Below are 26,581 nucleotides of genomic sequence, written 5' to 3'. Positions count from 1 at the left end.
ATTTTCTAAAGTTTTCTGCTAAATATCAAGGTTATTGATAGAATTTTCTTTTAGTAAAAGTTTTGAGTAAAATGCAAATGGAAGATTTTTTTTTTCTTGTACAGTTTTAAAAAATTATCCTTCAATACTTCTTATAGTGAAATGTCTTTATGCAACAATGCAATCTAGCCATGATGCAGAATTCCTAAACTATTACAACTTTGGAAGATAGTTTTAAAATTTGTTTTCTGATCTTGAATTTAAAAAAAATTATAGAAATTTATGTTATTGTATGGTCTTGAAAAAAATCTGTCAGTACTCAATTTATAGAATCTAGAAAATATTTTTAAATAAACCCAAAGATTTTCCTTAAAAAAAAAAAAAAGAGGTTTCTTATGCAAGACAGCCTTGCAATGGAAAAAGCTTTGTTCTGCTGTTTTGCAAAGAAATCTGTGTGTCTTCGCTAAAAAGCACACCACCTTTCTATTAATTAAATTGCATATCTCAGAAACTTTTTTATTTAATTTTGTTATGAAATTATAAAACTCCACGGTAGAGAAAGTATAGGTCCGATACCTTCCTACTCAAAATAGATCAAATGAATTGATTAGTAATTGGTAACATCTGGTGGAATCTGGCAGTTGATCTTCTTGTCAATGCAGTTACCTGATCGTCAATCTACAAACTATAACATAACATTGACTTACAGGCTGTCTTGGCCTTAAGTTCTGTTTCAAGCACCCTATTCCCTTTCAAAAGATAAACTTTACATAGGGCAATGCTTATCTGCCCGGCTGCCCGGCTGACTGAGATTTAAGCTACCCTGGCTTGGACAACGCACACAGTTGAGCCTTGCTAACTTGTGTGGGTGCTCAGCAAGAACATGGGGAATTACTGAATTTTTATCAGTAAGAGGAAAAGCTCAAAAGCAAAGATAATGAATCAGAAAAGGTAGCGTATTCGTTTAACTTGATGATATCAGTTTGTTATAATTAGAATAATATTTAATAGTTAATGATATTTCTTTCCTAGGTCCATAAAAAGGAAGAGAACATAGGGTATCTTACTGCTGTGTGTGGCTATTTGAGCTTTTGTTAGAAGCATTTGTGCCTCCAGTGTGTAATTTATTTATTTATTTATTTATTTATTTATTTATTATTGTGTTGATTAGCAAAGGCAGATGAAAGTCTGTGTGTTTTGGTTTTAATTCTTATTGCGAATGGGATGGTGGTGGTGTCTGTGAGGAAGACATCTATTTCTGTTGAAACATAATGCACAGACACGAGAGAAAGGACTTCAAGGTAGGATTTCTTTTTCTTAATTGTTCCTGTCGCCCTTGATGGACATGCTTTTTCTCAAACATGATTCAGAGTTGTTGTTCCTAAATGAGTTACAGCAGATATGGATGCCGTTATATGAAGTGCTTAATGTGGTTTGCAAAATAACTAACGATGAGATAACTGTGGAAATGTTCTCTGCTGCTTTCAGATGCAGACAGTCTATTTTTGACCAGGAGACCAGTATCAAACCCTTTATTTTGTCAGGTCAGGGAGTGGGCACCGAAGACCTTATCTCATTTTTGCCTTTGTTGACAGCGTATCCTTATCCTTCCTGGGTCCTGGGGTGACTGCTTGATAGTGCTGGTATTTAAAGCACCCAGATAGGAGAAGTCACGAACTTTTTCTATTTTTAAGGATGCTCATTAAAGTTGCTAGCAAGGCTCAGTGAGCCTCAGGGATTGTGGGACAAGACCAGGGGAGAACACTGCTGGTGAGAGCAGGAAGACATAAAAAAGCTTGCTGCCTTCAACAGTGCTTTGTTAAACAGAGATGTAGTAAAAGCATAAATTAGTGTTACATAAGCATAAATAATTTGCAAGTATTAAATATTTTGTGCACCTCTTCATTCATTTATTTATTGTTTTTATTTATTAGGTGTACTTTCAGGAAAAGTGTATTTTTTCTGGTGCATTTGGGAAATTTTTAATTAAAAAGTTAATTTTTTGTTTGCTTTTAAGGGGGGGCACTGCAATTACATAGTGTTTTATTTAAGTTAAAGTTATTTATGTGCATTTTTTAAAAAGATTTACTGTTAGATAAGCAGACAAAACTCAATTATATGCCTTCAAAAAGGTAAGGAATTGAAGGAAGTTTGAAAATAGCGAATAGAAGGAGCACATAAAATTCCATGCAAACCATTAGAATGTGTAAAGGAGTGCTCGGTCTGTGTTGGATCCTGGTAGCAGCCAAATTCACTCATGTTATGTTAAATGAATTTTTTGTTTAACCATTTAGTGTCTTGGCTTGACATTGCTCCCCTGCCCCAAATTCTTGGATCCTGCAGTGTTGAAAGAACACAGCAGTTTAACTGCAGAGTTACTACTCTGTCTCTGTGGGTTAATACTAAAGAATAACATAACTAAGACACTATATGTGTTAATTGGCTTTATTTATATTGGGATTTAAAACTAGAGCAAAATAATGTAAACAAACTGTAACTCTGAAAATTTAAGAAATCTGCAGCTATAAATAATGCACAGTTTTCCAGAAAAAATGATGAATATCGACTCAAAAGAAAAAAAAACCAAACTCGTAAGAGGTTGTGCATAGCTTCTTGATTTTACAATATCACTATGGATAAATATTGGTGGGTTTAGCAAACTGGTAGTTTTTCCTCAGTTTTCAGTCTCTTTCATATCATAAAAACTCTTCCTCTACTGGGGGGGAAGGGGCAAAGGGGGAGAGAAGAAACAATTTATTCAATACAGGCATTTAACTGGTAAATGGTTCCCTATCTAACGACACATTTGCAAAATTGAAGCAGGACTTTGAAGGAGGAAGTGAAAAATGCATGAACGTATGTGTTAACAGAAAAATGAATGCTCTTTAGTGTATTCAGACTGTAGAAAAATGTAATTATTAATAATCATTAAGTTGCCTCTGTCTCTTCAACTTAATCATACCATGGAAAATGTATTACAGGAGTAATTTCCTCATGGAAAAGATGGAATTTTCTTTTTGTTCAGTGGTTACTGAAGGGTTTTTTATGCTATTTGTTGGCATGCCTACCAACATGAACAGTCATTGTGTAATCAGCAATAGTGGTAAATTATACCTGAAAAACAAAATTAAGGTGACGAATAATACGTATTTGGATTTGCGTTAGTGAAGCCTGGCAGAAGCTAGTGTTTAACACCTGCATCTATACAATCTTGTTAGGCAATGGATGCAAATCTCGGTATGAGGAGGAAATACTGCTTTGAACAGAGGAAAACTGAAATTCTTTTGTCTTTCAATGTAAATTCTTTGTTGGAGAAAACACGGTCATCACAGTGGTAGTTCACACAGTCCAGTAGCTCATTTATGAGATCTTCCCTGGACGTCTTCAATGTGTTAACTGCTCTATGTCTGAATTTTCATTTTCTGCAATATTAGTCTCATGGAGTTGCGTGTGAACTGGTTTAAAAAGGTTGGAAAGAGTTTTTTTGAAATCTGACTAATGATAACCTGACTCAATATTTCTGTAGCAAATGCAAACAAGTGCTACATGTTGGTATTGAGTAAGATTAAAAAGTAGTTACAAGAGCTGAACAGATCTTCCTTAATATCGTATTTCTTATTTTTATCAGTATAGGTTATTTCTCAGTTAGTCTCCGGTGAGAAACAGGAATTAACTTAAAACTACAGAATAAATCATAGAATAATTATGCCCCTATTTTTCCTGTAATGACAAAGATCTTCGTATCCTTTAGGAAAAATGTTGGCAGTGTATCTTACTAATTACTATTATGATAAATTGTTTCTGTTGCAGTCATCCCCATGAGTGCCACTCCTGTATTAACTGCATACGGTCCGAGTTGTTGTGTTAACTGAAAAACCCAAATCACACAACTCAGCCACTCCTTGTCCTGGGAGTTTGTCATTCTGGCTACACAGATTTGTTAAATGTTATTATTTTTTATAAAAGTTATAAATTTAGCAGCATAGACTGCAGTCTCTAATCCTATGGATTTTTAGTGTAGATGAAGCCCCAGTGCCTCCCAGGACTAGATGAGTAGATACGAAAATGTTTACCTGTTTAAAAAGTGTACAATTTGTTTTTCAGTGGTTTGTGGTTAGAGATCTGTAGAGTTGCCGTATGGAAGCGTGTGTCTTGTTATAGTGTCATTCACCTGTCTTGAAACTGTCACCAAAAAACAAAAAAGCAAAAAAGCTTAGAAGGGAAAAAAAGAAGAAAAAAGAACTATAGTAAAGAATGAGCTGCTTTGGTGCCAGCCAGATCCTCTCTACCTCTCCGGTTAGAGAGTAGGGATTTCTTCTTTAAGCCACCTACCTTCAAGGATTTAAACAGCCAAAATGTTCTATTTGGGTAGTAGAAATGGCTTAACATCTGCACCTTATCGATATTTTCTATGTTAACATTTGTCATGGTGACTTTTTAAATTTCCCAAACCCCAGCTTTCAGGCTCTTGATGTATCAAACAGGTAGTAGAGGTCAGCAGAGTATTAGAACTGTGCTGAATGTAATAAATTTCTTCGGTGGCATTTTGCTGCCCTTTCACTTGGAGTTTGTTTCCTAAAGCAATGACCCGTGTTTTTCTACTTTTACTTTAGCTGGAGTGAAAGCTATAGAAGTTTCTTTTTAGCGGATTTTACCACTGATTTTCAATATGGTTTGAGTATAAAGTTTCCCAGTAAGTGGAGTGGCAAAGAAAATCTAATAATCTCATTTCTGATGCAGCAGTGTATGTCCGAAGACTGGAGTTGCTAAACTACGAGCTGAACTTCTCAGTGCTGGCTGCGACCTGCTGCATACAGCGCTGGAAGTTTAAGCTGCAAATTACTCATTTGCACAATATATCAAATATCACCTTGATGGGACATGAGGTTTATTCATCTTTTAAAAATACTATGAAGCCATTGTTAAGGTATACACATGAAATCAGGAAGGAATTATGTTCCTTCGGATTAATTAGTTCTGGAACAGTTCCTTACATGTACCTTTTTACTCAGTGCGTATATGTTATAAACTTATAACTAAGCAAATAACGCAGTTTTAGAAATCCTATTATACCAATAAATATATTCCCTCTTATTATCCCCAAAGAGCAGCAGGGAGCATGAAGTCTTTCTTTCCAGGAACATGTGAATACATTTTATATTCCTTTCTGTCTCTTCATCATATATCACAGTGGGCTTATACCAAAATTTAATATTTTAGAGACTCCCGTTCAGAATTGTACTTGCATGCAAAGTTGCCAAAGGTGGTTGGTTTGTGGTTTTCTGTTTGGTTTTTCTTAGTCCTGCTGGAGCTTAAAAATTTCCTTTTTAGAATTAGGAGTTCTTTTTCTGAATCTTTGCTTGAGGAAACACGCCAGGGAATCCTCCACATGCTCTCTGATAGCTAAGCAAAATAGATGTTAATGTCCAGTATTGAGCTTTGTTAAACAGCCCACAGAATGAATAAATACTGAATTTCTCAATAAAATGACTAAAAGAAAGAATGGGAATCTTGGCTTCGTTGAGCAGGAAAATAATCTCATTGCATTCAGTTAGTGATTTCAAATACTCTTTACTGAATAACCGACGTGGGACAATTTGAAGCCCAGGACCAATTAATTCTTATCAATGGATCTTAAATCTTAGAGCTGTTACATTCATGGAAATTTGTTCACTTACATTTTTGGGCTTGAGAGAAAAACAAAACAAAAATTACCTTAAAAAAACCCAACCGACGAACCTGTGGAGGTGTTGGTAACCTTGGTTAATCTCATCGAAAAGTGCCCCCTAAAGAGCCTGTGGAATTAGTGATTTTGTTTTGGTTTGGTTTGTTGTTTTGTTTTTGTTTTTTTTTTTCCTTTGTAGCACAACTGGGACACAGAAACCCCGTTTTCTATAGCGAGAATGCTTGGACGTCCTCCAATCGAGTGGGAACAAAGAGTTGTCTGTCAGGGTCCCGGGAGCCCCCGCATCTGCTTTTTGAAACAGGATGTGGGGAAGGGTAAAAATCCTCTCCATCTGTGAGGCTAACACGGCTTTGAGAACACCTGGAATTGCTAGACCCGGCATTTGAAGCTTATCGCTGGAGCTGGTTTCTGGTGGACGAAATGCCTTCAGGGGCCGAGTTTCCATCTTGTGTGGGAGCTTAGTGTTAGGGCAGATTTTCCACTGGAGGATCTGGACCCTAAAATCTGAATCTAGTAATTGTAAAATAATTTCAACAAATAACTGCTAGGAGACTGTTTAGCCTGGTTTCAGCTCTTATTAAAAAAAAAAAAAAAAACTTTGAGTGCATTTCACGATCCACTCAATTTCATAAGCAAATGCATCAAATTTATGCCTTTATTTTTGTTCATTGCTTTCTATTTAAGTTGATTTCATTTGTTTGAATGTCCAACAGAGAACATTAAACACACAACCAGGTTGTGTAAGTTCCTTCTGTGTTCAAAAGAGTATTAAAAAAAAAAAACAACCAGTCTGTTTTCAGTAGAGCCTGAAAGTGTTTCCTCTGATCAATGGGCAGTGAAAATGGCTCAAGTACGTCATATTATCAGTCAGCTTTTAACAGAATGTATTTCAACAGATAATTGGCTAGCTAATAAAAAGAAGAAGAAATATTTTGGTGGACAATTTGTGAAAGGAAAATTGTTTCTAGACTTCATATTAATTATTCATCTGTCTCCATTTTCAACTACAGATGCTGCTGGTGAATTCTGTCAAGAATTTTAAATAAGTAGTGATTTTTAATTTGATTAAAGCTGTCTTAGGTCTCTGTGTATCATGTAAAAAAGATTTGTTGGGTTTTTATTATTATGTTTGTTTCATTTGCAATGGTGGAACAACAATGGACTACTATGTCCTGGCTCTAGCACTTCTAGATTTCAGGAACAGCAATAACAAAACTTGTCTGGGCAACTTATAAAAGCTCCACTTTCTATTTCAAAGATTGTTGTTTAAATCAGGGGCCTAACTAGCTGCATAGTAATAAGTGTAGAATTTCTTAATATAAAAATAAAGTGGTCCAGAATACATGTTACAATATATTTTCGAAAGTAGTCATAATAAAAAAATATGGTTACAGTCATCTTTATTTCTGGAATTTTAAAGTTTGCAGGAAAACTGAAATGGAAAGGTTGACAGTCGTAATTGTAATTATGTGTTCTTGAAACTAGTAGGTGAGTGTGTTCATAATGACTGCTTTTTGTATTCACTACTCATCATTTATGATAGCACGTAATCTTAAAAGTTCATCAACTTGCGTTTGATGGTTTTAATATTGAAAAAACCCCTGCCTGTTAAGGACGATATGCAGTATAGATTGAGAGGCAATCGAATGTATTATTCTTATTGTTTCATTTTTATGTTAAATCCCAAATGTTAAGGATACTCACAGCATTTTTGGTCAGTTGAGTTTCTGCTCTTTTTCTCAAGTACAAGACTGAATGGTATGCTCAGAGTTTTAAAATGTGATTGTTTTTGAAGTCAGCTTTGGTTATTAAGAATGAACCTTCAGTTTCATCTCTTGTGTAATTGTCGTCTTAAAAGAAAATCTTTAAATTGCCACAAACTAATAGAGTTAATGTGTCAGCTGGGTTGGTGACATCCTTCTTAACAGAGAAGTCTGTGAAATACTGAAACTGTAGCACTGGGCATATCTACTTCTTAAGTTCAAATATAACGATAAGATTGTTTGAAGGATTACTTTTAAATTTAAGAAATAGAGAATATTTTAAATGGGAAAACCTATGAAATTAGGTGGTGGGAGGAAAATCCTGGCAACAGAGCATTTGTGTTAATCTGGCTCACAGCTTGCCTTCGCTCTTCCTTCTGACAGTCTTAGTGCTGTGTAATCCTCCATAATCTAAAACTGGGTATGCACTGCTTTTTCTCTGAAATAAAATATCAGCTGGGGGGGGGGGGGGGGGGAAGAAAGAAAAAGAAAGAGTAACAGTTAAAACCAAAAAACCTCTGTATATAACAGAGGTTTTTCTAATTACTTGGGAGAAAGTATCATAGTTGCTATAACTTTTAGAATAATTTTCCATTACTGTACTGCTGGCGATCTATTCAACTTTTAAGAAATTTGTATTTCTGTATTGCTGTTCTGAGAGGTTTGAGTTGCACGTACAGCTAGAAGCTGCTACGCTGTTGGCGTGCTGGAAAAAAGTACAGGGAAAATTCCCCCAGACCTTGGCTGGCGAATGCTCTGAAAGTAAATTGTTTATGTTAGAAACTTGTTTTTAAAACATAGTAACACCTGGCTCGAATTGACACTTTTTATCCTTTTCAGTCACCTATTTTCAAAGTAATTGTTTAAATCATTTTAAAGTCTATTTCTAAGAGGCAACAGTATAGCAAAAGTGTAGCAAAGATGAAGGACCAGTGAATGGCGGTAAGGAAAAACAATCACTTGAACAAGGCATTTCCTCCATGTGTGAGAGTAGTTAAAATGTTACCTAATTTCTGTTGCTTTGCAGTTAATGTATTTGCATTAACGCTGGCAATGAAGTACATTTTCTTGAAATCCTCACTGAGTTCAGTCAGTACTGTTGTCTGCTGTCCAGAGGGTACATGGACCGAATGCAAAAGCATTTTGATGTTAGAATTAAATGTTAGTATACTGCAACGGTTGAACAATATGAGCTTTTCATGTCAGACAATTCTTTAACGTGTTTGGTGTAAGATTTTTTTTGCAGTATAGAAAAGGTATATTACAGTAGTATTGTTAATTACCTTTAATCCACATATTACGATGCAGAAGTCAACTAATGATTATGTTTATTACAGAGTTTTAAATGTTGCATTTTAAAATTGTAAAGGATAGAAACATTGCTTTCCTTTGCATGCATTTAAATATCTTGAAAGAAGTTTCATTTTCTCTTAGTCGTATAGCTGTACTTTTTATTTATGGAGCCAGTTTTCTTCTTCTAGCTTAGGGGAAAGTGTTCACCATACAAAAATATTGTAGTGTGTTACCCCTACCCTTTAAAACAGAGTGGAAATACAGAGCCATCACATATGTCATGAAGTCTCTGTCTAGACACACGCATATCATACAATCTTCTTCTGTATATGGTGATTTTTTTTTTTTCTTCTTTTGAGATGAGTTTAGAAGTCTTGAGCCTAGCTGGCTTTTTTAAAAAATAGTTTGTATTAGATTCCTTTTGCTTTTTATATCCAAACTGATTATCAATGCTTTCTTTTTTAAGTACTTTTAAAGGATATGCAAAACAAAAATACCTGGGAAATATCTGGTAACTCCTGTAAGATCTGTGAAGAGTGATGACTGGATTAAAGAGAGAATAAAATTACAGATAATGCAATAATCTACCGTTATACTGCAATAACTAATTAAAAGTGTAATAACTAAATAAAAGCATGAGGACATTATCTTTCCCATGGTATTTAGGGCAGGAACAGTCAGTTGGTGCTAGGAAAAGATTGCGCAGTTGCAGCAAACCTGCTGTTTTACCCACCTGGCCGTAGGCGTGTGGCAGGGGGGCTCCGGGCAAAAGCGCCGCTCGCCCCTCGCTCCGCGGTGGCACCACTCGTGAGGCTACCGGCAGGGCGGGCAGGCGTCCCACGGCGCGCGGGGCTGCGCTGACAGCCTCGTAGCCAGAGCTCTCGTCCTCGGTATCGCTACGGCTTAGGTTGCGTGGGGGCTGAGAGGTCTCGGTGCCATTCCCATAGGCACTGCGCACGTCTAACAGGAGTGGTTGCCTCTACCTCAAAGACTCTGTTAAGGATTAGAAGGCTTTAGCAAGGATTGTGTGGTTTCGTTGCTCCGAGCGTTGGAAAACGCAGTTGTGGCTTACACGGGTAGAGGTTACAGTCCGGTTTGAAAGATGAGCTACAAGACATTCCCGTAATACCATGAATTAAATAATGTGAGTTGAAGCACAACAGAGAAGATAATAAACGTGGAGAGAACAAAGGAGAGGAGTGACGCCGACAAGTGAACTGGGCGCACAGACTAGTTCTGGGAGTACTTGGGTTGCCTTGAGACAATAGTTAATAATTTAATAGTAATTTGCCAATATATATATTTGGCTACTGGTAAGGCTCTACAGTATCTTGCCTGCTTTTCGTTTGCATATTGATTAAAAATAGAACATATTACTCTCTCTCATGTGAATGAACTGGGATACTCCCCGAGTGCAGTTTAAAAGATCAGTATTAAAATTTAAACCATAGAAAACACAGGTGCAGAGAGCATAAATAAGATTGCGCATGCTTTAGCCATTCCATATCATGAACTGCTTAATTATCCTTCTTTGCTTGTAATTGAATATAGCCAAACCAGGCTTGTGTTTATGAACAGCAATGGGTGATATTTCTTATGAGATTCCTTGATGAGATTGCCGTATCATCTGACACTCTTGACCAAAAGTCATGTTCTTACCTCCTAGTCTGTCAAGATCAGCAGACTTTTTTTTCACAGCTTGATGACAGATGAGACTAGTGTGCTGCATATGGGAATCTTCTTTGTGCTAAGATGTAAATTAATGAGTTTTATGGCAAAGAGTTTAGAAGGATTGTGCCTTTTTTTTTTTTTTTTTTTTTAAATGAGCATGAAGAACATTGATGTCGGTCATTAATGGTAATAGTCAGCTCTAAGGAAAAGGGACCTGCCGGGATGCTTCATGGGGATAAGGAAAGGCTGTCTGTGTTCAGGCCATAGTTTTGAGTGTAAAGCCCAGTTGGAAGTATCTGAAATTGGGTGGTTTTGGTGACTCCTGCACAGCAAACTTATACGTCTGATTTGGATTTCCAGTGAATAAGCATCTGTATCACAAAGCCTGGCTATTGGTCTCGGCAAAGGGAGACTTCATTACTTCAGCCTCTGGAAGGAGTCAATATTCTCTGCTGTGTGGGAGCTGCTTGGTTTTACTTTATCCGTTCCTGGCTGTGTTGCTGCTGTTTGGTGCATCAGTAGGATGCCGGTGGCCAGGCTGGCTGTATTTCCCAGTAGACTGAGGACTTCTCCATTTCAGCTTTCTAGACAACCAGGATTTACATGTGGGTTTCAGTGGCCTTCTCAAGATGCTAAAATGACCACATTTTGTTCTGAGGTTGCCCATCTCGGCTAGTCACAATTGGAGGTTCTCCATAACTCATGTAGTTAGAGAGAAAGGAAATATGAAAGAGGGATGAAACCCCTGTTGAAACCAGTGGACTTCTGAAGTCAGCTTCAGAATTGCAGTCAACTTGCTTATTAGTAATTAAGAGTGATATTTGAGAAATAACCACCTCCCCACCCCCCCAAAATGGACCTGCCATCCCAAAAACAAGAAGAGAAGCATCACCTTTTCTGGAAGTTTACCACATGGAAGCAACTTACAGGCTTTTACGTGCTTTTTTCAATGTGGGGAGGAACTAGGTTTATTCAGGCCAGTGTTAGGCTGGAGAGAGGTTTGCAAAGAGATCACCAAGCTGTTGGGAGAATTACTGTGACATCGCCGCAGTTAGCGGGTCTGTCACTTTGGGGCACTGGAGTGACAATGTGGCTGGTTGATCCCTTCCAGAAACCTCTGGACTCCAAGAATAAGTTTAAAAGTGATTATGGTGTGTCGTGTCATTTACATAACTTATCAATCAGTAACACTTCCCGTATTGTCAAATATGTGTGTTATATATATGCCTGCTGAAAGGATCGGGTTCAAAGGATAAACTCTGACAGTGATGTGGACTCAGTTTGACCTTGGGAAAAGGTAAGTACCTCCTCCTTGGCTGGACTGCTTGTCATAAAATAAAAAACAAATGCCTACATTAGCCATTTCTTCTTCTACTACACAGGCTATGCAGGGCTTCTTGGAAGAAAAAGGAGCAAATCTGATTGTAGCCCTTGACTTAAGCTTTTGACAGCAATCTGTTTTGGTTTTTGTTCGTAAGCATTTTCTGTTGTTAAAGACTTGACTCACGATTAGGGTAAATGGCTGAAATAACGAGGATTTGTGTCACTGTTGATAGTCAGCAATGTCCATAAGTGTGGCTTTTCACCAGGCTTCATGCCATATTAATCACAAAGTTTGAGAGCAGTGATGGGACCTGCCTCCTCGCTGTCAATCCCCACAGCCTGCGTGCTGGATGTGTCAGCACAATGCCACTGGCAGATGGAAGAGTTGCAGTAAATATGCACAGTTATGGTTTAAGTGAAAAAGCTGTGGGAAAGGAAATACATTAATCCATTGCGGCTGTTTTTTCTTTTAAGTAAGCCTCTGTAATAAATTGCAAGTTTTTCCTGGACTTACCCTTTATATTTCTAGATTCCTTTCTTGAGGGGGGGAGGGAGCGGAATAGAAATTGAACTGAAGCATAAAAAAATATTAAAATACAGAAGCAACTGAAAATTAAATTAGGTCGTGCATGTAGAAAGAAATCCTCTTCCATATGGTGTCTTTCGTGAACACACTTCAGGAAATCCTGGTCTAGCAGATCATAAAATATGCGCTATGTGTACGAGTGCATTGTTTGTTTAGGTGGTGGTGTGGAGGTGACGTTTAGGAAGGCAGAAAGCTTTAAAGCCAGAAAAAAAAAATGGATCCCTGAATCTGGGAAGAGCTAAACTTGATGAATGATTGAGTACAGGCTTGCTCTTTGAAAGTATACTAAAAGTTTGATCTTTAAACTCTTTGGGTTTTTCGATACTTTCTTCCTACGTAATCAGAAATGTCATGTCTGATCTTCTTTCTTTGATTTTTGCAGTTTTAAGAACATTTAGCTTATATTTTCTCTGGCCAAAAAGGAGATAATGTTGAATATTTTACAAAACATTTTTTTAAATTCAAAACTATTAGTATATTTTTTTTTAAAATGCTTTTGTTTCTCAGATGCCTAATTTTCAGTTTGATTCTTATGTCATCATTTTGCTGTTTTTCCAGTTGTTATAATTTTTACATCCTAGAAGGACCAGATATCCTAAGAAGGCAATTTCCTGTGCCATACAGATATGGAGAAACATCTCCGTACAGCTGTGTAGGGTCTCCATAGGGTTACAAGGGAGGGGTTTAGGTTCCTGCTCTCTTCCGATGCCACAGCTGCTGTTGGGGTATGTGGCACAGCTAATTTATCTTTTTGATGTTGATGTGGGTGTTGCTGCAAGGGCTGGCGACAAGTGACTGTGTGCTGAGGACGTGGCTAGCAGGCGTCTAAACTTTCTCTGCAGAAGTGCTGTTAAAATTGAATAAAATGCCTGCTCAAAGATGGGGTAGGAGCGACAGAGCCTGCACACAAAGCTGAGCTCAGAGGTGGGCACTGATCCAAGCCTAACATATCTGCAAGCTGTGCCAGTTGATTTTAGTCCTTGTCGGGATAGATGAAGCCATGGCAGAGCTCCGCGTTGTTGTGTCTAGACCCATTTCTTGTGCTCGAGCCAGTTTATTTTAAGCCAGCTTGAAATATCTCTATGCTGCTCCATAGTGCGTAATCTATACAAAGTCATGTATTTCAGAGGTATCAGTTGCAAATTACTCTTCTGTCACATGGGAACCTCACATGGAAAAAAAAGATAAATAAAAGTAAATAGTCTAAAAGTCTAGCTAAACTATTACTGACTCTTCAATATTGGTCTCTTGCTTTCCAGAAATTTTGTGGAAGCTGGAAATGCTCTAGGAAAAGGTGGCCAGCTAAGGACACTTGGCTGAATTAAGTCATGGCTTATGAGGGTTCTGTTGTGTCAGTAATTTCATATCCTCCTAAGAGCTTGTTGATCTTCTTACAAGGGCTCGATGTGAACAAAGTCGGGGCAGAAGCTGATGCAAAATATGTATTACACAGCCAAGTCATGCACAGCGAAATGGGTAAACCCACATGCGTTTGCCCTGCGGGCGCCTGCTCATTGGTTAAATGTTATTTTTGTCAGGTCTGTTGTGGTACTTATATTATGCAAGATCAGTTTTGTTCACCTTCTGGTGGCTTTCCAACATTGAAAACACATTGAAAAACTGCAAATATTACCTTAATAAGCTAACACTCAGAAAACTGTAGGAGAGCTGATTTTTTTTTTTTTTAATGTCACTGAAGTACATTGTGAGCAGCGTAGCTTCAAGTTCAACTCTCAAAGCAGCTTTTGTCCTTAGAGAAAAATCCCATCCAGAGGAAAACTGTGTGCTGGCTAGCGCTAGCTCTAATGTGGATGGGGTACCTAATTCCTTCATGAAGGAGAAATTGTAGCCATGTAAACAGGAGGAGATGCAGATGTTTTCCTTGTTCAGATCCGCTCCTCAGATAATGCTGTACTGTGCACCATGTGTGCACCATGCCATGTGGATCCTGCAATTCTCAGGGGGCTTTCTTTAAACATACGCTGCAGCATTCCAGAGCTGTGGCGACATGGATGCCCATCACAACCTTTCTCCTTCATGCATCTTTTCTGGTGGTTGACCCGTGCCAGATACATAAGTATCTTAGGAATGAAGCTTTTACAGACTAATTTCCCCTGCTGCTTATTTTCTCATGTAGATTTTATTCCTTTTTCTTGAGTTGTGTTTGTTCATTGTTAGGTAAAAAGTGCAATTTCTTGTTCACAACCAAGGGACTGCAATCTGCAGTTTCATTAATGTTTGTGCACCTTTCTGCCCCCGTTGCATTTTGAGATACAAAACATGAATCTCTTCTCCTCCACAAGCTGATGGGTAACTTTTCTTCTTAAGTGTTTAATTGTTCTGTTGCTTGTCAAAGTGAGATACCCCAGATGTTTCCCTGCTACCAGAGTAGTGGAGTTTTCTTGACCTCAAGAAAACAGACTCCAGTTTCTCTCAAGAAACAGCCTAATGTTTTGTTGAGGCAGTAAACCGTGATTCTGGCCTCTTATCTGCTGGCTTATGTGGAGACTGAGAGAATCATAGCATCACAGAATACCAGGTTGGAAGGGACCTCAAGGATCATCTGGTCCAACCTTTCTTGGCAAAAGCTCCATCTAGACAAAATCTCCATCTAAACAAGATGGGCCAGCACCCTATCCAGCCGAATCTTAAAAGCGTCCAATGTTGGGGAACCCACCACTTCCCTGGGGAGATTATTCCAATGGCTGATTGTTCTCATTGTGAAAAATTTTCCTCTTGTGTCCAGTTGGAATCTCCCCAGGAGTAACTTGCACCCATTATCCCATGTCTTTTCCACATGACTCCTTGTAAAAAGGGAGTCTCCATCTTCTTTGTAGTCATCCTTTAAATACTGGAACATGGGAGAGGAAGGATAATACTGTTTCTGAGGCTATTTCAACATCAAGGGAACAACTTCAGCTGGGGGAATGAAATCCTCATTCTGTTGTATTTTGGAAAATAAGCTTCAACTTAATTGCTTAAAAATGTTTTTAAAGTACCTTTTGTTGCATCAGGGGAAGAAAACATAGCAATCTTATGCCAGCTGTCTTTTTGATAAACGTCCCTACATAGACTAGCAGAGGCTGTGACATTCGTCTTACCCCCTCTTGATAATCTGAAAATCTTCTCTGATGGAGCTTCTGCTCCAGGGCAGTAACGTAGGAACATTAGATAAACTCTGCATTTCATTCCCTGGTTGATATGTTAGCCAGCAAGTTATACAACAAGCCTGCGTGGGGGAAAGGGATTACACCAAAACCTAATGGGGTGTCTTCCCTAGGAATCAGAAAATTAGGAATATATTAATGGCAGTGCAGAAAGATATTGATGACTAGAAGAAACGGGACTGACTCATGACATGATTACATTATCTAAGAAGGAAATCTTACACTAATCTTCAGAAAGAGTATCGTAAGTCCACTGCTTAATCCCTGTATATTATAGCAGAGCACTAGCTTTGCTGAACTTGAGCTGGAGAACTCCATTCCTCTGTGTGTTTGGTTTTCTGAGAACTCTAAAATCAGTAGCTTTTCTTGGGTTGTCCTGAAATTTGGGGCCTCACTGCAGGACAGGATGAACTTTCTAAGTTTGGGGATCTTCTGCTGTCATATTTCCAAAATACAGCATCCCTCCACTATGGAAACTTTTCTTTCAGCAGATTTTTACTGTGGGGTTTTTTTTTAACATGTGGAAATAGCACTATTGTTCTGATCACACCCCAAAAGCAGCAGGAGCTGTGCATGTTCACCTGTGTAGCGTGGGACCCCCTTCATCTTTAGTAGAGCAAAACTAAAAGCTTGGAAATTAGTTTGGGGGACAACAGAGGCAGGAATCTGATGTGCAGGAGATACAGATTATCCTACATGTGCAAAGATCTTACTGCCAAAAGGGCTTTTGGTCTCTCAGGCATCATGGGACGTAGATAATCTGAGGAGATGTACAGCAGCCGGCTGAGCATCATTTTTAACCAGCCAACTTCAGTTCCTTACTATTGGTTGTCTTGATGTGTTTTATTTAGCATGTTGCTCAGAGGGCTGTGAGGCTTTTAGCCTTCCTCAGAAGAACTGACTGTTGTTGACAAATATGACAGAAGGTTTGTTCATCAGTAAGTGAGTATTCATTGTAATGAGTGAAATTAATTATGCTGATTAAATAGTAGTTGCAGCAATCAGTAAATTCTAACAAAATTAGCACCAAGTGCCCTATTTTTTCGCTTGATGAATCAGATCTCTGAAAGCCTGTTAGCACTCAGTCTCTCTGAGTTCCCCCGCTTTTTTGTAAAGAAGTACCTCAAGGCATCAGTGACACCTTGCCCTTGTTCACCTCTCCTGTGCTCTGTTAGTGTTCAGAAGCTCTCCAGAGCCCATGGCATTGCCCTTCATCCGGTTGTTCAAGCATTCTGGAATGCAAAGTGACCTTCGCTCTTAACTAATGCTATGGAGATCAGTGGAAATGCAGCAGCATATCCCAGTAGTAAATCTGGCATCCTTAATTTCATCCTTAATTATTTTTCTAAATCACTTGTGCAACCAGGCTGAAGTTTGGGTTCCATGTGGCTCAATAGTTTAAGTTAATTCTAGAATTATGAATAAATCTTATTTTTCAGAGTCATCTTCAGTTCAAGCTGGGTTGACAGGAACATGGATTTTGAAGATATTTAACTGTGTCAATAAACAATTGCATGCAACAGACTAAAATTTAATTCACTTAAAAGATTTTTGTTTTTGTAACAAACTTGATACCTGGCACAAGACCTCCATAGAATGAAAGTATGTGAGAATGATGCATAATTATGTTGTTGCAGAATCCAAAGTGCTTGCCAAGGAGTAGAGCACTCTAATCTTCGTAGAAGAGAGAGACAGTAAGCTGTTAATGTATTTATTGTCCAAGATAGTAATATGTGCAAACATTACATTATTTTGAGAGGTGCATACTTATGTGAATGTATGTAATAAATAATTTCTCCCACATTCCATTCAAGGACAAGATTATAATAATGTGCTAGATTTGGCACAGAATGTGAAACCATTTAGAAGATAAAGCCAGCGCAGAATGTGTCAGCTTGCTTTTTAAAGCAGTGTCCCCCTATGAAAAAATGCAGCCTGTATTGTGTGATCTGAATTAATGGGCTGTTTCTTGCAAGCATTTAAGATCCAAGATTTCTGACTGGTCATTTTATCCTCTCAAATGACCCAAGCAGGAGCCCCCTGCTTGAGAGTGGCACTGCCCCTGTATCCGTCGCTGCGTTGCAGCTGAGATCTTTGAGTTACTTTGGCCCTTTGGCTCAGGAGGGTGGAGGAGTTCTCTGCAGAGACGCTGCAGCTCCTGATGGCTTCAGCAGCCTGCGCGTGGGTTCCCAGGGCATCCAGCTTCTGGCCACGGAGCCAGGAGCTGAGCCTTGGCTGCAGCCAGTGCTTCAGGTTCCTGCCTCCACAAACGCGAGACTCAGTCGTGCCTTGCCCAGCTCTTTGCTGACGACTCAGCAGGCCAGCCCCTGCAGCCAGCTCTCCCAGGGCTTGCCAGGTTTGCTGCTTGGTGGTGGAGAACCAGAAGCCTAACTTTGGAGACTGCAGACTACAGTAGTCTGGCAGGAAAGCCCAGGAAACGTGCCGGCGTGGTCATGCCCAGGATAGTTGTTTTTAATTGACTTGAGTATCCTAAGGAATGAAGTTGAGGTCATGGTAATTCTTTACACGGTAGATATTAATTCACTGTGTAAAATTATTTACATTAGTATTCATCTAAACATGACAAGTGATACAGACTAAGCTTGGGTTCTCGGGACATTAATTGCTGAAGAATTTTGTCCACCTAAATAACAAATGAGAATTCATCAAGAATAATTTATATAGTGAACTGGAGTTGGTGAGGAATGAGGCGATTGTTCTGTTTTGGAAGTCAGGTCTGTTTTCTGTGCTTAGAGAATGGACTCCAGGTGAGGCTGTGTACCTGGTTTAGGTGCAAGATGATCCATGCTTTATTTAACATGAATTCATTATGAAGAGAAGAAAAACAGGAATCTATCATTTTTTTCTTCAGAAGCTCAAATTCTGTTCATTAGGCTTATAAAGAAAAGACTAAGCTTGTTTTTATTTATTGCGGTAATTAGTCATAGAGAAATGTTACATTGTTCCCAATCTAGGTGATTCAAAATCCAAATTATAACCTTCACATGTCTTTATTTGTTGACCATCAACTTTATCTATTGACTATAAAGGAAACCAAGGGTAACTATGAATCTGGACTTGATATATTTGTAGTGTGGTGTGCAAAAATAATGAAGCAGTATTCCCAGGGAGAATTACCCTGATTTGAAAAAAACATGCAATTCCTTCCACCATGTTTTGTATTATTACTGGATTGAACCATAGAGGAGCTTTTCTGGGCTGAAATTCAGTCTCTATTTAATAGAGTAGAAAAGACCCACCATAGACCAATTGAGTCCTGATCCTGTAAATCATTACTTATGATCAAATTCTTGTGTTTTCCCAAACCTGTTGAATTAAGATCTTGTTGCTTTTTACAGCTTCCCTCAACCTCCTACCCAAAGCAGTCAGCAAGGGAGAGGTGGGCCAGGAGACTTCTTTAGGAAGTTCTTCATGAGTTCGCAGTAGGAACATGAAGAGATGATGACAGGCAAGAGGAAACTAACGCAAACATAATAGGTAATAAGGGCAGTAAAGGAGATATTTGAAAGTACTGTGCAAAATAGATGGCTTTGCATTTCATATCTGAATATTTCACAGGGATTTACAATTAACTGCTGGGTTAATTTGAGGTGAAATAATATTGAAATTGATAAAATGTGAAGTGTTGGATATTCAGTAACGTATCCAGTTCTCAGGTCTGGGTTCTTGACTTCTTTCCACTATTTTCTGCAGATGGGCTTGTTTTCTTTTCAGATAACTTATCTGCTGTCTCTGGGCGGTTTCCTGGGGGGTTTTGGCTCTGCGTGTCTAATTGGCACTTCCCACTTGAAGACCTGAGCAGCATGGAAAGCTTGTAACTCCGAGGTCGGAATTCCCCTCTATGTTTCTGTAGGCACAAGGATTAAAAGACATACTTGAGAGACGCCACAAAGGTCACTGCTGTGGTGTTCCCTCAGGAGCTTTATGACTGATAGAGAAGGGTTAAATTTATTTGCCTGTTGGGGAGTAATAAACAGTTGTCACCGATAATAAATTATCTAAACTGCAGGTGGTCTTTGGTAATGACAAATGCAGACTTTATGACCTATGTTCAAGCTAGTAAACACTTGAGTGCATCTCTGTGCTAGCGGGGCTAAAAATAGCCCCTAACCCCAGTAAAATCTACTTTAAGGATTTCTGTACTTAAATAACATTTGTGTTTTACTGTCTGCACTGCAAGGGAGAATGAGTAAGAGGGGAAGATCAAAATAGGTAAAATCATTATGGAAATTAAAAAAAGTCTAGGAGAGGAGTGATAACAGCAGCCATGTGCGAAGGCTGATGGGTAATGCTATAAAGATTTGTTTATATTTATATCTTAAAATTATGGGAGTGCTAGAAGCAAGGAAGCAATTTCCCTGCAACATCTGTAAGATTTCAATCAGCAAGACTGCCATTTGCTTTAAATTGTTTCTCAGTGTTTAGATTATGTTTATGCTGCAGGATAGGTATTTTTATGTGATCATGATTCCAATTAACTATTGGAAATCTTAGAAGTTCTGCATATGATTATTAATTGTTGCTGCAAGACAAAGAAATGCAACAAGCCTTAGAATAGACAAGCAGTCCTCATTTCCCGGGACGTTTCTAGAAGTTGCAGTTATTTGCCTTATGCATTGTTTCAGTTAGTATCTAGATAAGCTTAAATGAGCAATGAACATCTTTGCTTGAGAGCACTATTTATTTAACTCGTGGAAGCCTTACTGAAGTGTGGGTACACCTTCTGCTAGTTAAGCATATACGCTAACCCACTTCAAGAAAATGCCAGTGTCATGGTCCTGCTTATGGTGGATTCACTCAATTTCTCTGCCTTCCCTCTCTTTTTCACCTGCAAAAAGTACATTACACTCAATAGTTACACAAAACTGTAAAACATAATTAAGCAAAATTGCTAAAGCACCTTGGAGTTCTTGAATAAAGAAGAGACTTTGTAGATGATTGAAACACCAAAGGTTAATTTTGGGGAGGCAAGACCAGCAATACAAATCATAACTGTGGTAAATCCAGACTGAAGTGATTACTCAGCCTCTTATGATGTTGCAAGACAGAGAGGAGCGGGACAGCAAGACGTTAGTTCTGTGTAAGTTTGCATAGTACCTACCAAACCCTCTACATTTTGCCGTGGTGGTTAGGCACTAAGGCAGGATGAAGTATTTTGCCTGGAATCTGTTTTATTATTTCAGTAGAAAGTACTATCCCCGTGAAGCAGGGATGTTTGCGGAAGGGGTGGGATTCAGGTGCATCTTTCCTCAGCAACACGCTGAGGCTGTTGCTTGTCCCCTGGTGGGAGTGGGAAGGAAGAAGGAAAGTTTCTAAAACTCAGCGTGGGGAAGAGAGTATTCCCAACCAGTGGTTTTGTTTCATTTGCATTCTCTATTATGAATTAAGATTTACTGAAGTGTTTGGCCTAACAGACAGGTTTGTCTACTTGCAATTCCTTATTCTGAAGACTCTGTAGCTGCTAGATTGACACTGTGTTCATTCCAGTGCCCAGGAGAAGTGTGTCCACGCCGTCCCTTTCAATGAACGGTATAGAATGCCAATAGTGGTCCGATACCCCGTGGATCTCAGTAATCCATGCCTGCCTTTATCCACAGAGCTAAGTCCTCATATTATAAAAGCAGAAGACACAATAAATGTTAGTTTGTATAGAGCTAGTTTAATTTAATTTGGGTCACATATGCTTCGCTACGCCCTGCTCTGAAAGCATGTATGCACATCTGCTCCAACAAGGATCTGTAAGACAGGTTGTGGGAATAAAATTATTCCTGTGCTTTTATCTCTGCAGAGATCAAGCTCTAGGTGTTGAACTACTCACAAATGGTTTTAAAATAACCCAAAGGGAAGAGGGGAGGTATACTGTTTCTATTGTAAGGTTGGCTACAGAGAATTTTTGATCAGGGTTACTTATACTAAATTATAGCGCTCAGAATAATTTCTCGTCCTATAACTACTTTGAATAGGGGAATGGAGAGAAAGAAAAAGGTTCCTTACATTCTTTCTTGGATTTATGTTTTTTCAGTGTACCAAATTAACTTCTTTGCTATGCTCTGCAGCTTGTAACAATCACCTGCTGCCCTTCTTGTGGGAATGTGCAATCCAGTTCTGCTAGGTCTGTCTTGACTCCTGGGAAGCTAAAAACAGCTTGTCCATCCACGTGTAAATGTTACACACTGTGAATTGCCCAGGGGCAAGTGAATCCCTTTTTGTATCTGTTTCTGTTAAAGGTTTGATGTTCCAGGTTATTTATATCCTGCAGTTATTGCCAAATATATGATGTAATTTCCTAACTTGTGGCCTCATGACTGCTTGCTGATGTTATTCCATTTCACAAATAGCATGAATGAAATACAAACTTCATACACCTAAAAGAAAACTTGTCTCGTCTGCTTCTCCCACCTGTTGTCTCCCTGTATCCGTAGACGATGCTGCTGCCATTGCTGGCTTTAGAGATCACGTGGCAAACTGCTCCTCCAAGGACAGTCCTTCTATATATCAGCTGTAAGAAATACAAAATACCTTATCTCTTTTGTGCTTATATATATGTCGTAGGTTCAGGGTTCGGATATATCCCAAGATGCTGGTGCACATAGTTTTTTCCGTTTACATATGTATTTCTCTCGGTCCAATAGCCTTGCATTGCTTGAATTGGCGGGATCAGGCAATTTTAAATCCACTGCCCTTGTAAAAACAATAATTTTATGGTTTATAGCTGTGTGGCGTGTGCACAGTAGGCTAAGCTGATTGGTAACACCAGGGTTTCCCGTGAAGCTGGTGGGATTGACAGCCACAGCTTGATGATGAAGACAGATGGAAATCTGCTGTGTCTGCAGGCGGTCATGCCCAGCAGGTTTTAAGACTGCAGCTATGTGAACACCAGTCACACAGCAAAGGCAAGGCCCCAAACCCCTGGTCCCTGGAACCGGTGGGATATGGAGGAATGAAAACAGCTTTTCCTAAATGCCTGTTATTGTTAGGCTTCTTGACTTGCTGCTCTGCAGAGCTAATGTAAGATGCTGATATTAAGACAAGGCACAGTTACTGCAGCAATCGCATTGAGGTGAGGAGCAAAGGCTAGATATGTTTCTTCTCCTTTCCCCAGTGAAGATCTAACCTACATCTACTTCGCTGCTGTTGTTGATGCATTTGCTGAGTGCGTGTCAGGAAAAATAGCTGTCGCTTGACATGGCTTGTCTGGAATGACTGTTGCCTCCTCCTGTGAGCTGGGCTGGGGCAGGCGACAACCGGGGTTAGCCAGTGGTTGTATTTGGTGGTGTATCCTGGTTGTATCTTCTGAGGCACTGGGACCTGAGTGCCAGTTTTAATCATTATGAAGAAAGCTTCCCTTATTCCTCTGTGTCTTTTAAGACAGATAACCAGAAGCGATTTATTTTTTTTCCAGCCAAGAACAGGAAAAATTTTGTTTTATACCCATCTCTCATCTGCAAGAACATTTTAAAAAAATACATTATTCTCATTTTCCTTTAATTTCACATATTTTGATTTTTTTCCTTTCCACTGATTTTAAATCAAAATATAAACAATGTCGATAAGAAAATACATATTTAATTTCTTTATATTTGCCTCCTTTTTTTAACATACAGATGCAGTCATTCTAAGAACGTGACAGTGTGATACAATTAAGTTATTTACCTTTACACATTAACATCCATACTTTAGTTCTGGTAGTCGGCTTTAGTCTCTCCATCATCATCTAATTTTAGCTTTGCAGATTGGACCTTCTTAGCTTCCTGCTCTTATCTGCACAAGACATCTCCAGGTGTAGCTAAGAAAAAAATCCTGTTGTTGTTCTTAGTTCTGGTCTATAATCAAAAGATATTTGTCAGGACAAAGGAAGAAACAAAAATATGCAGCAGCTTATAAACTGCTTCTTTATAAGCCAACAAAATTCATCCTGATAGTAGAGCCCAGGCACGACTCTGGGCCACGTTCCAGGGAGCTGCAGAACTCTCTGCATGCAGCAGCCTGCACCACAGAAACTGAAAGGCAAAGCCTGTCTGGACATTATAAGAAGCAAATACGAAGGCATTGAATTAACATTTCACTTACAAGATTGTGTGCTATTGCTAAGTCAAATGTATGAACTGACCTCGGCTTGCTGTGAACAAATTAATCCCTTATTACAAAATACGTGAGTGAGAAATTGCTCACATAGCTCTGATGGGCTGTGGAAGACAAGCGGGAGGGAACTGATATTCTCAGTGATTTTGCTGAAACCTTGAGGAACTGTTTGGGTGACTGGGGTCATAAAACTCATGGGGGATACTTCAACAGTTCAACCAGTGCCGAGTCAGGTTATTTTGACTGAACACTGGCTTTGAGCACTAGATGCAACTTTTGCAAGGAAGCTCACCCAGACCTGATGGAAACAAATTTAGATCTGCCTAAGCTAGGGCTCTGTCCTCATGCTTTCTAGTCTTTGCCTTGCTGTATGGTGCCCATTCATTTCTCATAGTTTCAAATGCACTGCTTGTTTATGTGTGTGTGGTACAAAGCAGTTTGCTGTGGGGTATACTCTGTAACTTCCCTCTCTGCTCGTGTGGTCATCCATACTCTTAGAAAGGATGGGCATGAAAAAAAGAAGTTACGCTGTGTGTTACAGTATTAACGAATTGATGAGTAACTCTTAGCCACTGAGTTTGGACTGCATAAGGGTTAATTCGGTAACCAAGTTCTGGAAAAGAATCCATTAAATAAAACCAGAGACTGGTGGGAACTAGTCCGTTGTACGGCAATGTGTGGGAGGAGAAGGAAAACGGATATGGAATATTTAAAAATGGGCCATTCAATATACCAGAGATCTGATGCAGCCAGTAGTAGCACACTTAGCATTGCTAAAAACAGATAATAATCTCATAATACAAAAACCATGGCACACAATACCAGCTGAATCCATTTCAGACGTCATGAACAGGGATGCAGATGAATTGATCAAGGGAGTGCGATTTGGTGGTTGCCTAGGGACCAGTGAGCATGACCTACTTCCCAACGAAGAGGCATATGCTGGTTTGTATGGGTAACACACCGATTTGGTGTTTCAGAAAGGTTGAATTTCATCACTCTGGGGAAAATCTCAGAGTGAAGTTGATTGAGAAGAAAAAATTAGAAGTGTATAAATTAAATTGAGATTTTGTTAAGAAGCACTTGCAAAACATGTACTGCACTCTTCCCACTCAATAACCGAAAACCCAGCAGGCAAGTTCTGGCTGGGAAGTTAGAAATAAAAGAATAAAATCCATGGTTGATGGAAGAATTTAAATGTTTCAGGAGAATGATGCTAGGAAGGAGGGAGAATCAGTAACAGATAAAGACTGTAAAAGGGCTAGAACTGATGCAAAAAAAGGCAGAACTGTTCAATAAATACCTCACTTTCTAATAAATGCTTCATTTTCTATTTGGAAAGGAACAGGATAACCTAGTTGTATCAAATGAGGATGATACAGTACTCTGAAGTCAATATTTAATGAAGGTATGGTAATGTTTATCCTTGTAGAACTGCACTAAAAATCAACCTTCTGGTTAGCTGCACTGAAGAAGCTGAAGACTTGGATCTGGAAGTTCCCTTAGATTTTTGTCGTGAGAGTTTAAAAAATCATGGAATACAGGAATAAATCTGGACTGGTGAAGAAGGGCTAATAACCATTGAAAAATGATGACTGGAGTGGTCTGCGTAGCTGTAGTGTGGTTAGTCTGATACAAGTAAGGGACAATATTATAGGAATTTTTAAGGTGAATACAATTGACAAAGACTAAAACAACAAAAGCTTAGAGGGTAGAAGTATAATTTTTTTCAGTCAGCATAATCTTCAGTTAAAATATTTTTTCTTTAAGATTTTTAGTTTTGTTTGATAAAGGTAGATAATATAAGATTTCATGTTTGCAAGGTATTTTGCTTCATACCTCCTAGTCTTTTTGATTTTTAGGGGAAAAACCCCACATTATCAGAAACAGCAACTCCTAACTGGATTCAAACTTAAAGAAATGTCTGAGAACCGTTGGCAGTAGTAAATTTCCTTCAAATAAGGATCTTTCTGGTCCAATACCGTAGAGACTTGGAAACAGTCTTATTCAACATTTTCACCAACAGTTTGGAGTAAAGCTGGATGCTGTTCACTAGAGGCATAAAGATTACTGCAGTTTTAAGTAACAATAGGACCGTAACCTCAGTTTGTGTAGCAAGCTGGGCAAATCCAAAGTAGTAAGTTCAGAAAGGGGTATTTAAATTGGAATAAAATTCCATATCAAAAGGAAACAAACCAAATCCATTCTTCCTCTCTTCACTAATTTTGATCAAGACTGTGGTGTTTTGCAGGAAATCTTGCTTTCAGGCAAACATGTGTTACTGGGATAGCTGGGTGAAGCATCCCAGGCTGTGGCACACGGGGTACTGCAGAGCGACCCAGCGGCGCGTCCAGCCTTGAACTTTACAAAACTGTGATTTTTGTGCAGTGTTATGAGGGGAGAAGTGGAAAAGGCAGATGAGGCAGAGGGTCAGGATTGAACCAAAACTTACAAAAGGAGGAAAAGCTTGAACAAGCGGTTTCCAGGTGGGGACAGGAAACTTGAATTGCATTTATCCAACAGGGAGGCAGTGAAAGGATTAGCAAGGGAGAAGTGGTAAAAAGTATAAATCTCTCATCATCCCCAACTGCTTTGCTCCCTGCCCTACTTTGACTTCTGGTTCATGAGCAGAGATTTTTCCCTAAAATGCTGTTTCTGTTCCTTTTAAAGTCATGGGAACAGCTTGATCACCAGCAGTCAGCCCTGAGTACTGGCTCCTCATGCCGTGGCATCATATCCTTTTGTCTCGCCCATACCTGTGTCAGAACTAAAACAAAGACAGGCTGGGCATGACCCCTCTCACTAGGGCAAAACAAGCACGGGGTGAGGAATGCTGCGACATTTGGTGGTTCAGGTATGCCGGTCTCCAGGCTCTCAGACAGGGGCTAACTTGCAGTGATTTGTTGTTGCCATAAATAGGGTTGTCCACACGCTAGCAAGCTGCCCGCGATGGGGTGTAATTATAAAGGTCACAAGTCTGTGAGTCTGTCTGGACCTTGTGTGTTCGCTG

General features: G+C 39.0%; 1 protein-coding gene across 7 annotated transcripts in view; it reads left to right on the top strand.

The window, feature by feature from the left end:
• Window positions 1–26,581, top strand: part of RBM20 (RNA binding motif protein 20) — a 107,725-nt gene that overhangs the window by 22,908 nt on the left and 58,236 nt on the right. For 2 of the 7 annotated variants that reach the window (XM_054832302.1, XM_054832301.1), the window contains exon 1: window positions 810–930. The exons of the other annotated variants lie outside the window; for them this stretch is intronic. In XM_054832302.1, the coding sequence (XP_054688277.1) occupies window positions 917–930 (14 nt within the window). In that variant the 5' untranslated portion in view covers window positions 810–916. Of the gene's footprint in view, window positions 1–809; window positions 931–26,581 lie in introns of those variants that run through there. 7 annotated transcript variants of the gene reach the window in all.

The sequence above is a fragment of the Grus americana genome, chromosome 7 (assembly GCF_028858705.1).
Source record: "Grus americana isolate bGruAme1 chromosome 7, bGruAme1.mat, whole genome shotgun sequence".
In the NCBI taxonomy this organism is placed as follows: Eukaryota; Metazoa; Chordata; class Aves; order Gruiformes; family Gruidae; genus Grus; species Grus americana.
This window is presented reverse-complemented; position numbering and strand designations above follow the sequence as displayed.